The sequence below is a fragment of the Camelina sativa genome, chromosome 4, assembly GCF_000633955.1.
Source record: "Camelina sativa cultivar DH55 chromosome 4, Cs, whole genome shotgun sequence".
NCBI lineage: Eukaryota > Viridiplantae > Streptophyta > Magnoliopsida > Brassicales > Brassicaceae > Camelina > Camelina sativa.
Window position 1 is genome coordinate 4,607,961 of NC_025688.1, and position 15,707 is coordinate 4,623,667.

Genomic DNA, 15,707 nt, shown 5'->3' on the forward strand with positions numbered 1-15,707 from the left:
TCATTTTATTTTGATGGTTTAAGTAGACGTATGAGTTGCTTGGTTAGTTCGAATTTTGAACTTCAGTGGATTTAAAGTCTTGATTTTTAGATTCTGGGTATGAGCTTCATGGAGTTCTTGGTTGTAATTTGATGTTTCAGAACATTTATTTAAGCCTTAGATGACATTGATGGAGATATCAAGCTTAAAGATGATTACTTTACTTATTCGTTTTAGCAATTTTTTTTTTTGGGTGTCTTTGTGTTAAAAAAAAGGTTCTGTAATGAAGAAATCTCGAGAAAGTGGTTTCTTGTTCTGTGGTTTGTGTGGGACGATGCTGATCTTGAAATCNTAATGATGTCTTTTTGGAACCTTATTGATGTCTTTTGGTCTTTTGGAACCTTATTGATGTTTTTTTGTTATTGATGAACCTATGTAAGTGTCTTAGAACCATAATATCAGTATTTTGTAACAATAACCATTGACAACAACATCCATTACAAGAACATAATTTGGTCATACAACCAAACACAAATCATACACCCAAGCAAACAAGATCATACAACTTTATTGATGTTACACTAGCTCATCCTGCTATCTTAAATAGACCAAACATGATCATACAGCCAATAACTATTACAACTATCATCGTCTTCATCCTTGATCTCAATTCTGATTTTGCATCTTCAACCCTCTCAAATAGCTATTTCTCAAGCTCCATTTTCATCTTCCTCTCAATCTCCATTTCCATTTGTAGTTTTGCAGTGAGAAGAGTCAGAGACTCTACCTCATCCAACAGTGCCTCATCGACCCACTTGAAGCAGTGGTCATCATTCATAAGCTATCAAGCAGCCATCACAACAATGAGAACAAATTCAACATATCACAAAGGTGTATAGTCACATATGTACCTTCTTCGCAGCTGCATACCCACAACGGAAGTATCGACGACAAGGATTTGTCTCTGATTTCGAATTTTTGGCCACGATCACTTCTCCACACCAACATCTCTTAGGCACACCAACAACAACTCGAAGATCCAGAGACATTGCTCATGATTCCCAGAACTTAATTTGAGATAATTTAATTTTTTAGGGTTTATACTTTCAATATTTGGGGATTTTCGTTTTAAGACGAAGAACATCAATCGGGTCGGGTTGTTTTTTTAACTCGAGTTTTAAATTTGTTTCAAACCAGGTTTAGGGGGTTTCTACCTGGTTAAGTTCGTAAACCTTCGAAACCCAAATTAGGGGAGAAATGGCATGAGAACTATCATCTCGCGGGGAATTAGATTTACAAAAGTTTATAGGGGAATACGCAGGACGAGATTTAAGTTCCGCGTAGACGTGGTACGATGTCATAGTTATGGGGGAAATAGGATGTGTTTCCACAAAAATCTGGTCAAAGTCTCTCTGTGTGGGCTTTAGTTTTTATTTATAAAAGCCTCAATAACGGTTTTAAATGGGCCTTCTTTTCAAGCCCATTATAAAAGCTCTGCGTCTCCCATTAAACCCTAGATTATTTGTCTCTTGAAACGCTCTCTGCGAAAAGCATTCACGATTGTAATCCACAGGTACTCTGATGATTCTCCAATTCTGTTGATGCATATCTTTGGCATCACTATCATTTTATTTTGATGGTTTAAGTAGACGTATGAGTTGCTTGGTTAGTTCGAATTTTGAACTTCAGTGGATTTAAAGTCTTGATTTTTAGATTCTGGGTATGAGCTTCATGGAGTTCTTGGTTGTAATTTGATGTTTCAGAACATTTATTTAAGCCTTAGATGACATTGATGGAGATATCAAGCTTAAAGATGATTACTTTACTTATTCGTTTTAGCAATTTTTTTTTTTGGGTGTCTTTGTGTTAAAAAAAAGGTTCTGTAATGAAGAAATCTCGAGAAAGTGGTTTCTTGTTCTGTGGTTTGTGTGGGACGATGCTGATCTTGAAATCAACCAAGTCTGCAGAATGTCCACTTTGCAAAACAATGAGAAATGCTAAAGGTATCCATGAAGTTCTCTCTTTATATCCTCAAAATCGAATCAATTTTTGTTTTCTTGTTTCTTGGTTGGTTAATTTCGTTATTTGTGCCTTTTCAGATATCATTGACAAGAACATAGCTTACACAGTTTCTGCTGAGGTATGTTTTTTGCTGCATCATATATTTTGACTGAATTTGTATGTTATTCATAAGCTGTGTTGTGTAAATTTGGTTTCTGTTTCACAGAGTTGTGATGATCTCTATGCTCTTGATTTGTGTTAGACCAATTTTATTAGGCTACGAACACACACAAAGAGAAAAAATCATTTTCTGCTATGTAGTTAGTTTCAGGCATGAACATTAGAGACTGTTTTGTTATTCTTGCAAGAACATTGCATCATGAAAGTATACAACTTATGCTCTTTGCTTATTACAGGATATCAGAAGAGAATTAGGAATATCTCTGTTTGGTGAAAAGGCGCAGGAAGACGCAGAGCTGCCAAAGGTTTGTAATAAGATATCTCTCTTATGCTTGGTGTAATAAGATATCTCTCGTCTGTTTGGTTTAATATCTCTCTTATGCTCTTTCACACTTTTTATTCTCAATCCATGGCTTATGATGTTGATGGATGATTCGTCTCTTTGCAGATCAAAAAGGCGTGCGAGAAATGCCAGCACCCAGAGCTTGTATACACAACCAGATAGGTATATAATCCTCAAGCTTTCCATTATTTGTTTCAAGTTCTTGTCTTCTTTGTTTCAGTATTAAACAATTGTGTTCATGGGATATTTCTGGTTTTTGCAGACGAGATCAGCTGATGAAGGACAGACAACATACTACACTTGCCCCAATTGTAGTCATAGATTCACAGAAGGTTGAGGTTATAATCATCTCTCCAACATGTGAATTCAGATTTCACAGAGCATACCAGTTTTGTTTCTTACATCAATATTATCTATCAACTTTCATATCCATTGTGATCATTAGAACCTTATGTAGTTATGTGTAGTTTCTTGCAATTATGTTACCAAGGCAAACATTCAATGTCATCATCATCATCATTAGCTGTTAAAATCATCTAGTAAAGTCCACGTGGATATGGTTGTTTAGGCAGTTTCAAGTGCGGTAGTATAGCCCTTATTACATAAAATAAAACATGTCTCGGATCCAATTTCCTGAAGCATGTTCTACCTTCCGCACTGAGAGCTGTACTACCGCACTTGAAACAGTCTGAACAAACGTATCTACGTGGGCTTTATTAGACTTTACTAGCTACAATATTTCCCTCCTTTTCTGTTTGTTCGTTGTTTTAGTCTTCAGACATCAAAGAGTATTTGCTCTACAACTCCGTGTTTTACACATCTTGTATAGTACGAAACGAGTATCCAAAGAAGCCTCCAGAGCATAACTTGTAAGCACGCACACTACTACTTGTACGCATACGCGTCAAACTTAATCTTAATCCTTAACTAGATGATACCACGGGATGACACATGTTTAATTAATATTTATATTTCGAATGCATAGAAGATTTCTACAGTTTTTGGTTTATGTGTGTTTTTATAATTTAGAAATTTTAAATAGTGTTAAACAGTATATTTAGGTAAATGTTAAAACATATTTAGATAAATACGTTGTTTAGATATCGTTAATCCTTTGCACGGTAACATATATATAATGATTATTTTGCAGTTTTCTTAAATGATAGCGGTATGATTAAAGGTGTTAAATTCAAATATCATATTTTAATTTTGTTTTAGTTTGGACTATTGCACATATATAACCTATTGTCCTGTCCTGTTTCATCTCGTCCCTACCGTAAATTTATTTACCATAACTGTTCTCTTTTAAATAATTAACTATTAGACAATTTTTATCGTCCAAAAATTTTGGATAAAAACATAACTAAATTTTATGTTTTTCTCACATTTTTTGACATATAATTTATTTCCGTCTACAATAGAAGATTTGTTCATAATAAATAAATTAAAAAGCTATTTATTAATATTCAATTTTGCATAAATATTTAGTAATACAATATAGTCAACCAATTGTAATTATTGAATTTTAGAATTTTAAATACTTATTTTAGGGTAATAATTATTTAGAAATACAAATATAAATTGAAATTTCTTTGCTTCTTTTTTTATTTTTTAAATGATTTTTTTTTATAATTTTCCTTAAAAAACAAATGTAATCCATGAAATAGTTTATTTTCATAAATATATATTATTTTTATTTATGATTACAAATTATATTAGTTACATAAGATCTTATTAATGATATTTTTTGCCTATCTTGTGTTTTAGAGAGTACTTAAATCAATTAAAATAAATTTGAATATTAATTAACTTTATATTATTAAGGCTATAATGAATGCTTTACTATTTTAAATTATTTTTTTTATTTTTCTTTCAAAATTAAACTGGATTTATTTATTTTCTTCTAAATTTGTGATAAAAAATATGCACAAATATTAACTGTAATTTTCTTTTCTTGTTTCTTTTTTCGTTTTTTCTAAAATATTTTTAAAAAATAGAAATTTAGATTTGATTTATTATGTATTTAAATGTTTTCCTTATTTAATTTTGATGTATATGTTTTCCTTAATTAATTATTCTAACCGATTAAGATTTAGACAAAATTATGGTTAATTAGTAGATAATAAATATATTTGAAGAGATAATCAGGTCAACTAATGTGATATTTAAGTGACCTGCTTGGTATCCAACTTAATATATCATTAATGTATTAATAATTATTGATTACTAACCATTTTATTTAAAAACTACCAAAATAAAATCATAGTCCAAAAATTGGTCAATGCTACAAAAACATTCCATACACCTCACAAACCAGATCATTTAATTCTCTCAATTTAAAAACCGTCCCAAACAGTTTCAAAAAAACAGAACCATGGCAACGTCGTCGTTTGACCATTCTTCTTCTCCGGCAACACTTCCGTCCTTTCTCCTCCTCTTCCTCGTCGTATACCTCATCGGCTATTTCATAATTTTCCGGTCATGGAAATCATCATCACATTTAGGAGCTAGCTGCTTTATGTCACTCTTCCACGGCACTCCCGCCGTCGTAATGGCTTCTCACGCGCTTTTAACAACCCCACGCGCCGCCGTTCACTCATTCGCTTCCCCCAACACCGTCGTGTAATCAACCGTGCTCGACTTCAGCATGGCTTATTTCACCGTTGATCTCTTCCACTACCTAATCTTCCTCCCTAACGATTTCATCTTCATCCTCCACCACATGGCGACGCTCTACGTCTTCGCCACGTGTCGGTTCGCCGTCGGTCATGGAGCTCACGCGCTTCTCCTGCTCTTGGTCCTCGCGGAGGTGACGAGCGCATGTCAGAACGTTTGGACGATCACCGGGTATAGGAAACACGACGTCGTTATGGCGAGGAGAGTGAGGGAGCTTTTGCCTCCGCCCTTTTACTTGTTTTACACTCTTGGTCGTGGACTAGCTGGTCTGGTGGCTTTGTACGATATGGCGGCGTTTTACGGCAGTGGTGCGTCCGAGGGAGCTATACCACGGTGGGCTTGGTTGTCGTGGCTTGTTGTGATTGGGGTTGCGATTTTGTTTAGTGTTTTGTGGGTTTTACGTAATTGGGTTGATTGGTTTAGAGAGAAGAACAACTCTAACAAGAAATCTAAATGAAATGATTAATATTTTTCTTTTTTCGAAAGAAAAGGTGATAATTGTTTGATTGAATAGAAATCTAGATTAAGTAATGTTCATACAAATTTATTTGATTGTATATTGTGTAATGTTCTATTAACAATATTGTATTTTATGTGGATCTAAATCTTACTGTTATTTGTGTTGTAAAGTTTTTTGAATCACACTGCAAACGTGAGAATCTTATGTAAAATCAATAAATTATACTTGTCAACCCTTGAATGTTTTAACCTTTATTTAACATTTTTTATATTCCATTTTAAAAGTAAAACATCCTTTAAATTTGTGATTAGGCCAAAAAGTTGCCTAACTCATGGGATAAGTGAATACAATTTAGAAATGTTCACGCCACATGGGATTATACTGGTCGATGACTTGCTCATTTGGTAATTATTAAATGGGAGTTGACTCAGAAAATAAAAATACGTTGACAAAAACATCTTATAATTTATATTCTTATTTTCACAGCATTTTTAATAAGAAGGTTTGGAGTTCAGACTTATTTACAGACAATACCATTGTAATTAAAACATTTAATAAAAAAAAAAATTTAAAATCAAATTAGGAAAATCGAGTATGGAAATATATATTTTCCTAAATATCTGAACAACATCAATTTCTATTTTCCTTTTTAATTACAAGTTTTAAAATGTTTTAATGAAAAAAGATTCTATAGTATCTTACTTTATTCAATTTCGATTTTCCATAATTGGTTTGACATTATACATGTTTTTCATTATACATAAATTGTTTAATGTTTTCTATGTTAAAATGGATAGAGCAATTGATGTCAAAATGGGTAGAAAAAATATAAAAATAAACTAACAATGTATGATTTTATTATATTATATATATATATATATATATATATATTTTGTTTTAACCTCCACAAAATGATACATGTTTTTTGACAAAAAAAGATGTGTCATTTATAGAGTTATGATGTCAAATACAAATATATATATATATAGATATATATCCTGTTGCACAATTTAATTAATGAATACATCAAATTTAGTCATATGAGTAATATCAATAATATTATTAAATTTGTGATAATAAAACTGAATCTGTTTAAATACTGATATTAACAATTTAACATATGCACAATACTAAAAAATCAACAATAATTTATGAAAAATTTATTTATCCACGGGTCCAAACCTAAACTAAAAATAATCATAAGAATGTGATGGGAATTAGGTTAATATTAGTACACTTATATATTTTTGCGGGTTGGTCTAAAAACACAAACAAAATATTTTAAAACTTAATTTTATATGAAAGGAGTTAAAAACCAACACTAACCCGCTCCATCATACTCAGATACAAAACTAACTATTTTTTTTTATCCACGAGTCCAAACCTAGATTAAAAATAATCATAATTATGTGATGGGAATTAGGTTAATATTAGTACACTTATATATTTTTGCGGGTTGGTCTAAAAACACAAACAAAATATTTTAAAACTTAATTTTATATGAAAAGAGTTAAAAAAACCAACACTAACCCGCTCCATCATACTCATAGACAAAACTAACTAATTTCAATTTGGTGAATAAAATTTAAATCATTTTATACTAACTACAAACTATTATACATATTAACAAATGTTTACTTTCACAACAACTAATTTTGATTGATTAAATTCCAAAATAAAAGAATTTTGATTAATTAAATTTCAAATGAAAATAATAATTTTTAAATAGATAAAGAAAATAAAATTACAAATATCTCAATATCTAAAATTACAAATGTCTTGAATGTTTTTCTTAATTGAGTAGTTATACTAGCAGTCAAAAATCCATTAAACACTTATTAATGCATTGTTTTGAATTATTCCTTTTTTCTAATAATGAATTTCATAATCTTTTACACCATTATTAATGATAATGATGAAAAAAATAAAAATTATTATTGAAATGGATCTTAAAACAAAGAGAAAAAAATGAGAATAATTAATTTATAAAAATAAAATATATATAATATTTATATATACTTTTGGAGAGCTTTTAAATATAAAAGGAAGAAAAAAAAATACTTTAAAAATTGTTTTAGTTTTAAAGCATGAGTTTTGAGACTTAAAAAAAAAAGGAGAAAACAAGAAAAAAAAAGTGACTTCCAAAACTTAAAAAAAAATAAAAGTCAAAAAGTCTGATTAAAAAAGTCTGATTGACTAAAAAATGGTTGTACAGTCAAAAGCATCTACAACCAAATTTTCTACATCTAAAATTAAATTTTAAAGTCAAAATCTCTACAATAAAAGTAACAGCTGGACCTTAATTAAAGAGTTATTTTCAGTTATGTCTAGAAACTATTTTCAATTACGAAGGCTATAGCTCACACTGGATTTGACCAGATCGATCATGGGTTGATAAAATGCAACGACGATGGAACATTCATGAATCACACAACTAAGGCAAAAGCATGTTGTATTTTCCGTGATGGTGAAGGGTTCTATGCTGGCCCTGGACAAGCAGAAGGTGAATGCACACACAACCCCCTAGAGAGTAAAATTCAGGCCCTAACAATTGCGATGCAAAATGCTGGGAGTAAATAGGATATAAATTATAGCATATTCACTCATAAAAGGTGACTTAATGCTATTAACTATTCAACTAAAGGTGAATTATACCAAGAAGTGATGCTTGATCAAACCAATTATTAGAATCAAGCCACTGCATTTCCTGAGCCATATCTTCAATCATTAAATAAATCTCTTGACACAGAGGATTTGATCGGTCTTCGGCATTGAAGGCATAAACTTGATTTCTAATCTCAATCCAGCTCCAACCTGGAACTTTCTTAACACCTCTCTCCTTCATCATCTTCTTCACATTCGCTTTCTCTTCCCATTTCTTGAGATCACTATACATATGAGACAACGAAACATATGTAAAATGATCTTCTGGTTCGATCTCTAGCAAATGTTTAGCCACTTGAGTAGCCATTTCTATCTCCCCACAAGCCCTGCAAGCTCCTAGGAAAGTTTTCAACACCATTGGATCAGGGTTCAATGGCATTGATTCGATTAACTCTTTCGCTTTGTTCACGAGCCCTGCTCTGCCTAAGAGATCAACCGCAGCTGCGTAATGTTCCATTCGAGGTTGGATTCTGTAATGCGTTTCCATCGAGTTGAGCAGCTCGAGTCCCTCTTGTATTAAACCGGAGTGGCTACAAGCTGTTAGAACTGCTGTGAAGGTTACATGGTCTAGTTTCACGTTTTGGTTACACATTTGGGAGAAGAGTTCAAGAGAGACTTGACCTGAACCGTGTTGAGCGTATCCTAGCACCATTGTGTTCCAAGCTATTGTACTGTCTTTGGAGGAAACCTGGTCGAAGCACTTTCGCGCGTTCTTGATTACTCCACATTTCGAGTACATCAAGATCAGAGAACTGGTTACAAACTCGTTCAACTCGAAGCTTGATTTAGTGGCGAGTGCGTGAATCTGCTGACCTAATTGGAGTGTTGCAAGGTCTGAGCATGATCTAAGAACAGCAGAGAAAGCGTAATCGTCCACTTCTATCTTTGAAGACCTTAAGTAGCTAAAGAACTTCACCGCATCCTCACTGAGACCCTTTTGGGAGAACCCTGTCATAATTGAATTCCAAGAGACAAGATCCTTAGATTTCAAGGATTCAAACAGAGACAGAGCATCTTTCATGGCGCCTGTAGGAAGCTGAATATACATAGAGACCAATGCATTTGAGACAGATGTTACTTGTTCCAGTCCCTTCTTTATCACCAAACCATGCAAGGACTTTCCGAAAATCTGATGTTCTTCTCCAGAGCAAGCACTTAATATGCCCGTGTAAGTATAAATGTCAGCTTCTATCAAAGTTCTTTGCATTTCAATAAACAGTTCAAAAGCAGATTCCTTTAGCTCATGTTTAGAGAAACCTGTGAGCATCGAATTCCAAGAAATCAAGTCTTTTATGCCACCCAAGCCATCAAAAACTCTCTTCGCGTCTGATACTGAACCACAATCTGCATAAGAGCTGATCATCGCATTGCATATAGTAATCTCGTGTTCAAGCCCAAGTTTCAAAACCTTAGCATGAACTTGCTTTAACAAGTTATAAAACATAGGATCATCAAGCAAAGTAAGAAGTGGAGCAAAAGTACCATCGTCCATAGTCATAGCAGCTTTCATCTCCATAGAACCCAACAACCAAAAAGCAGTCTCGATATCTCGAACCTGCACAAACCCAGCAATCAGAGCATTCCAAGAAACAGAGTTAGGCTCAGAAATCTCCATAAAAGCCTCAAAAGCATCTTCAACTCTTTCACATTTCGCGTACATATCAACAAGCGCACTTCCAACAAACACATTACACTCATAACCACCTCCCTTTACAATCAAAGAATGCACTTGCTCTCCAAGATCAAGCCTTTTCGCAAAAGCAATTCCTTTCAACAGTCTACTAAAGCTATACCCATCAACAGTACACTCAGATCTTCTCATACATTTAAACAAACACCACGCATCCTCCAATCTGCCAAAGCTCGTGTACCCAGAAATCATCGTGTTCCAAGACACGGAGTCTCTATGAGGCATTACATCGAACAGCTTATGGGCATAACCCAAGAAGCCAAATTTCATACAGGAACCCAAAACTCTGTTGGAGACGTAAACATCGGAGACGTAACCACATTTGATGGCGTAACAATGAGTGGCGGAAAGCTTTAGGAAGGAGTTGAAAGAGCTCTCTAGTAGAGAGGCTAACAACGCTTTCATTCATCTGTTTCCCTGTCAAAATGATTTAAGGGGTTTTTATGTGAATAAACTTAGCATATCGGTAGATTTATTATAGCTTCTGTAATAATTAGGGTTTATGTGATTTACCTTAAATTACTATATAGAACAGCTCAGTGTAGCAGAGTCGGGAAGAAACTAATTCAAAAGGAACCTCTCAACACCAGATAGGATTATTTGTCTACAGCATTTATTATTTATTCGGTCAACTCACCACCAAATTTTTTTTATTCGGTCAACTAAATTTAAAATTTTTATAAGCGTTTTATATATTGAGGAATATATACTTTCTAGTTAATGGTATCAATTAGGCTAATTATGTTATACATTTTTGTGTCATCCTCTCTTTATTTTTGTATCCAAATAAGACTCAACTAAATTCTCTATAATTCTTACAACCAAACACAATCATTTCTTTATTTGATAATATTAATTTTCTAAAATATATCTATCTAATTTAAATCAATATGTTAGATTAAAATATAATTCTCCTTTCATTTTTATTTAATCTTATATTTAATTATTTTAATTCTAATTAATACATAAAGTTAATAAAATTTTAGATTTTTTTAGCATATAATGTGATTTGAATTATTATAAAAGGATATATATTAAAAATTGTCTTAGGATATTGGTAACCAAACAAGATTATCCACATATAGAGTTCGGATTACATTTTTGGAGTACAATAGGGTGCCATCACTTTTTGCCAACTTCGGGTCGAGTTTTTAACTAAAATTATAACCGATTCAATTATCCGGATGCTCCTTAAGATTGTCGAATATTATGGGCCGGTTTTTAATCCATAACGTACTTATTTACATCCAATTAATGTCAATTAAAGTCCATTGTATCTTAGGAAAGATCTAATTTGCATGCCGAATTTTTAGGGCCGAGTTTGACAAAAAAAATTGATAACCCAAATTATGTAATCACATCCCTATAATATAACAACTAATTCAAGATGAATACATCTTAGGAAATATCTAATTTGCGTTTAATAAACGATTACATATTTGGTAAGATCTTATTAGCTTTAAATGTACACTATTAATCCAATAATATCAATTGAGAATCATAATAAGAATATGCCAGATCATTCATTCCTAAATCATAAAAATCGTAAAATGTATATTCTCAACTTGCGAATCAAGAGTTTCTATAAAACTCTACCTACAACCGTTAACAGTATATATCAACAAAATAATAGACTTGTGGTGTACCACGGGATAAAACCTAATTTGTTAATTCAATGTATCAATAATATAACTGATCAATTTATATAGGATACTTTAGTATATAGTAGTATTAAATTTTCAAAGTTTGAGTTATATGTAAAATGACATTTTCGATCAGATATATTTTTTGTCCTTTACACTCATTTGGTCTTTTGGCAAATCTAGATTTTTTTTCATCATTTTACCAAAAATTTTTGGCTTCATCTATCATACTACAACATTTTTGTCTCTATTTTCCGTAATCATATTTCTCATTTTTATTCTCCAAAAATAATCATGAAAAATCAATAAAATCAAAACAATACAAAAAAAAAAAAAAATCGATGATTCCATATTAATCTATGAAAATTACACATGAAGTTATTCGAAAATACATTTAAAGCCATTTTCTTAGCTATTTTTCAATAAAAAAAAAAAAATAATTTCGTTAAAAAAAAAAAGAAAAAAACCATTTATATATAGAGTGGGATTCGATTAATTAAATTAATTAACAAGTAGCCGTTGTAAGCGCACTTCCAAAGATGAAGAAGAAGACTAGCCGTTACGCTCTTCTTATTATTATTCCCTTTCCCCTTTCTTCCTCTCTCTCTCTCTCTCTTTTTTTTTTATATTTATTTATATAATCTTCTCTCAATCAATACTCTTCTTTCTTTTCAAAATCATCCCAAAGAAAAAACCTAAGCGACGCACTCGAATTCAAACTTTGCTTCACAGAGAACAAAAATCGCATCCTGATGGCTTCCAAAACAGCGGCTGCTAAAGACATCATCACCCTCCACGGATCTGCTGCCATCGTCAGCGAATTCTTTTGTACGCTTCTTCTTTTTCTTCAATTTTCGATTTCGTTGTAATTTGATCCTTCTTCTTATTCTTCTTCTTCTTCTTCTTCTTCTTTCTTCTTCTATACAGGTTACGCTGCGAACAGGTGAGAATTTGGAATCGGAAATTTCAAAATTCAGTTCTGGATAAATCTCCGATTCTGTGATTTTTAATTTCCAGTGAAATTGACTCGATTTTGTTGTTTTTTTTTTTTGTTATTTGGGGTGTAATAGTATTCTGTACAATCGAGCGGTTTATCCAGAAGAGAGCTTCGTGAAAGTGAAGAAATATGGACTTCCGATGTTGCTTATTGAAGACGAATCCGTCAAATCATTCATGTCTAATCTCACTTCTCAGATCTCCGGTACTCATCTAATTTGGTTTTTTGTTGGTTTTACTAATCAATCTTAAGAACAGAACAATAGACATTAGCTTTTTGAGATCTGATTCTTTTTGTTCTTTTGATTGAGTTTTGTTTGAGAGAGAGAGAGAGAGAGTCTGAGACTGAGTTTGTTAATTTGTGGTGTAAAAAAAGAATGGCTTGAAGCTGGGAAGTTGCAAAGAGTAGTGTTAGTCATAATGAGCAAAGCCACTGGTGAAGTCTTGGAGAGGTGGAATTTTCGTATTGAGACTGATACTGAAGTTGTTGAGAAAGGGTTAGTGTGTTTTTCTAATCTTTGGTTCTTGTTTTCACTTGTGTGTTATCTAATCTTTTATGCAACTTATATTTCTTCAGTGTGCCGAGGGAGAAAAGTGATAAGGAGATCATGAGGGAGATTCAAGCTATCATGAGACAGGTTGCTTCCAGCGTTACTTACTTGCCTTGTCTTGATGAAACTTGTAAGTACCTTAATCATTCTGACACTTATTTCGGTGTATTTTTTTTTTTCTTCTTCTTTTAATTGCATATGTCTCTCATTGTTTGTGTTTAGGCGTGTTTGATGTATTGGCATACACGGACACGGATGTTGCTGTTCCATTCACCTGGGTCGACAGCGACCCCAAGCTTATTGCTAACCCACAGATGGTTAAGTTACACGGTTTTGATACCAAGGTATACATGAGTTAAAGAATATATGAAACGTCTCTATGCTGCTGATGAGTTTCACTTCAAAATCTCTGAAGAGTATTTATTGGTTTCATTCTCTTGCAGATTCACAAGGTCGACACCCTCGTCTCATACAAGAATGACGAATGGGATGAAGAAGAGTAGTTAACAGAAGCCAGGATACACGTATATGCAAGGCTCTTTGTATGTTAAGCTTGCGTTTATCTCTCTGGGAGTTCTCAATGTTCTAAAGGCACCGTGACGTGAATCCTTTATTCACACCTATGTCGTTTTCTCTTCTCTTCTTTCTGGAATTGTATGAGAATCCTACACCTGTGTTGTGTTTTGTTCAAAAGTTGTCAGCTTTTTCATTGTCCTTGTTCCTTTGCATTGAACCATTTTGTTTAACAAAATCAATCTTGATGGTTCTTGATAGTTCTTGGATCAAAAAGGTATTTCTGAAAAGCCAATCAAATCTATTATTCACAACGAGAACAAAGTTTTTGTTTCAAAGAAAGATCTCTAAGGCCAATCAAATTTCTCCGATTCACAAAGATTGGAATGCACAAAGAGAATATGTTACAATGACTAAAATAAGATTCTTTTTAGCACTCATCTCATTCCTCGATATAAGACACCGGGTTGAAGATCATCCATATTGTCAATGTTTCGGACCATGTCTATGTTCCGAAACGCGTCAAACTCTCTCAGACATGTCCATCCTCGTCGAGCCAAGAAATCTCTGTAATCTTCTTCAGTGTAGAATATCTTCTCCTCTTGATGGACTGGTAACGGATCAGATTCATCATAGTGGCACACTCTAACAGCTATCCCTGAATTACAGTTTGGATTTTGAGAAACCTCTAACCAGAGAGATACTACTATTCGATGAATAGCAGAGAAAGAGAATTTACCTTCATCGACATGGAGTGTATAGTTCCCTAAAGGCATGTCTCGGTCAAGAGAGCGAACAACCTGTTCTTCATCTTCTAGCCAGAAAGCTCGTCTTGTTCTTAATCTAAACGCAGATCTGATAGCTTCCTTGATTGCTTCAGCAGTACCATCAATCCCAACTCTTCTTGTATACTCTCCAAATTTCACTGTTATGATCCTCCCAACAAACGGATGACCATCACCACCTGCTTCAAACATAAAACTTGATGACGAAAACAAACTCTTGCAAATTGGAGATGCTTTAAGTTAGCTTTGTCTGGTTTACTTACCGTTTCCAGAGGCATCTCTCCAATTCCAAGGAGGAACTCCATTTGCTGTGACGGGATCAGCAGAAGCAATGGCCAGAGGAAGACCATCATGATCAAGCTGCGTTTCAAGATTTAGCGTTGGCCTGCCATTAGCTGCACACAGATAACAACTCATATCAAAGACCAAACAACTTCCACAAGCCAAAATCGGCTTCACATCATCACTAAAAATTCTACAATTCCGTATGAGTTCACTTTATAAGTTGTGCAATTGTTTACCAATAGATAGGACTGATACAACCATTTCTCTCAAAGTACTTCACCTAATCAAGAATGATTTCAACACCATCCTATGAATACTTTAAGATTAGAGAAATCTGAAATCAGTACCTTCAACAGATGTAAATGAAATACCAGTATCTTCAAAACCTACAAGAAGATAAAGATAAACATCAATTCAGAAAGAAAGAAAAAAACCCAAATTTAGTATACAACGTCAATATAATTACAACCAAATCTACAACTTTATGTTAATCCATTAATGGTCAACATCCTCTTAACTAGGTTTAGCACTAAAAGTGGAACAAAACTAAAACCTAAAGACTTAGTCTTTTTTCTTCTCAATCCAAATCTAAACCAAAACCCATTAACAAAATTTTATCCAAACCTCCAGCAAAACCAAAAAACCACAAAATCAAGCAAAAAAGATTGTACCTTTATCTGTAAATTGCATAAAGGAATCAACTTTAGCAGAAGAAGATGGTGGAGGAGTAGCAGGACTCTTATACAATGCCACTTTCTTGTTTCTTTCTCCGAAAATATCCTCAATCTCTTTGTAGTAGCACATCTTCGCTGCTCCTCCACTCGTTGCTTTATCATCTTGATGCTTAGCTTTCTTAAACTCTTTCAAAATGTTCCTCCACTTGTCCGTACACATAGTTGGCGATCGATCAAACCCTTGCTCCCTCATCTTGCTCGAAATCT

General features: G+C 33.2%; 4 protein-coding genes and 1 pseudogene across 5 annotated transcripts in view; 3 read left to right on the forward strand and 2 right to left on the reverse strand.

Moving 5' to 3' along the window:
- On the forward strand, window positions 1,491-2,998 carry LOC104779798. The gene is made up of 6 exons (XM_019244534.1): window positions 1,491-1,552; window positions 1,857-1,982; window positions 2,079-2,119; window positions 2,397-2,465; window positions 2,609-2,665; window positions 2,766-2,998. The coding sequence occupies exons 2-5, from the start codon at window positions 1,865-1,867 to the stop codon at window positions 2,663-2,665; spliced, it is 285 nt and encodes a 94-aa protein (XP_019100079.1). The 5' UTR covers window positions 1,491-1,552; window positions 1,857-1,864; the 3' UTR covers window positions 2,766-2,998.
- On the forward strand, window positions 4,817-5,767 carry LOC104779799 (annotated as a pseudogene).
- On the reverse strand, window positions 8,075-10,577 carry LOC104779800 (putative pentatricopeptide repeat-containing protein At3g25970). Its single transcript, XM_010504184.1, has 2 exons — window positions 10,507-10,577; window positions 8,075-10,410 (listed from the first exon to the last, which is right to left on the reverse strand). Exon 2 carries the CDS (start codon window positions 10,396-10,398, stop codon window positions 8,278-8,280), a length of 2,121 nt encoding a protein of 706 aa, XP_010502486.1. The 5' UTR covers window positions 10,399-10,410; window positions 10,507-10,577; the 3' UTR covers window positions 8,075-8,277.
- On the forward strand, window positions 12,257-13,956 carry LOC104779802 (mitotic spindle checkpoint protein MAD2). The gene is made up of 7 exons (XM_010504185.2): window positions 12,257-12,464; window positions 12,564-12,579; window positions 12,707-12,837; window positions 13,009-13,129; window positions 13,210-13,313; window positions 13,406-13,527; window positions 13,627-13,956. The coding sequence occupies exons 1-7, from the start codon at window positions 12,389-12,391 to the stop codon at window positions 13,684-13,686; spliced, it is 630 nt and encodes a 209-aa protein (XP_010502487.1). The 5' UTR covers window positions 12,257-12,388; the 3' UTR covers window positions 13,687-13,956.
- LOC104779803 (trihelix transcription factor GT-4-like) overlaps window positions 13,977-15,707 on the reverse strand; it is a 2,942-nt gene continuing 1,211 nt past the window's right edge. The window contains exons 2-6 of one of the 2 annotated variants that reach the window (XM_010504186.2): window positions 15,438-15,705; window positions 15,114-15,152; window positions 14,745-14,876; window positions 14,436-14,660; window positions 13,977-14,354 (exon numbers count right to left, since the gene is read on the reverse strand). In XM_010504186.2, coding sequence (XP_010502488.1) covers window positions 14,134-14,354; window positions 14,436-14,660; window positions 14,745-14,876; window positions 15,114-15,152; window positions 15,438-15,705 — 885 coding nt within the window. In that variant the 3' untranslated portion in view covers window positions 13,977-14,133. The remainder of the gene's footprint in view (window positions 14,355-14,435; window positions 14,661-14,744; window positions 14,877-15,113; window positions 15,153-15,437; window positions 15,706-15,707) is intronic. The other variant, XM_019244532.1, reaches the window with a different exon arrangement.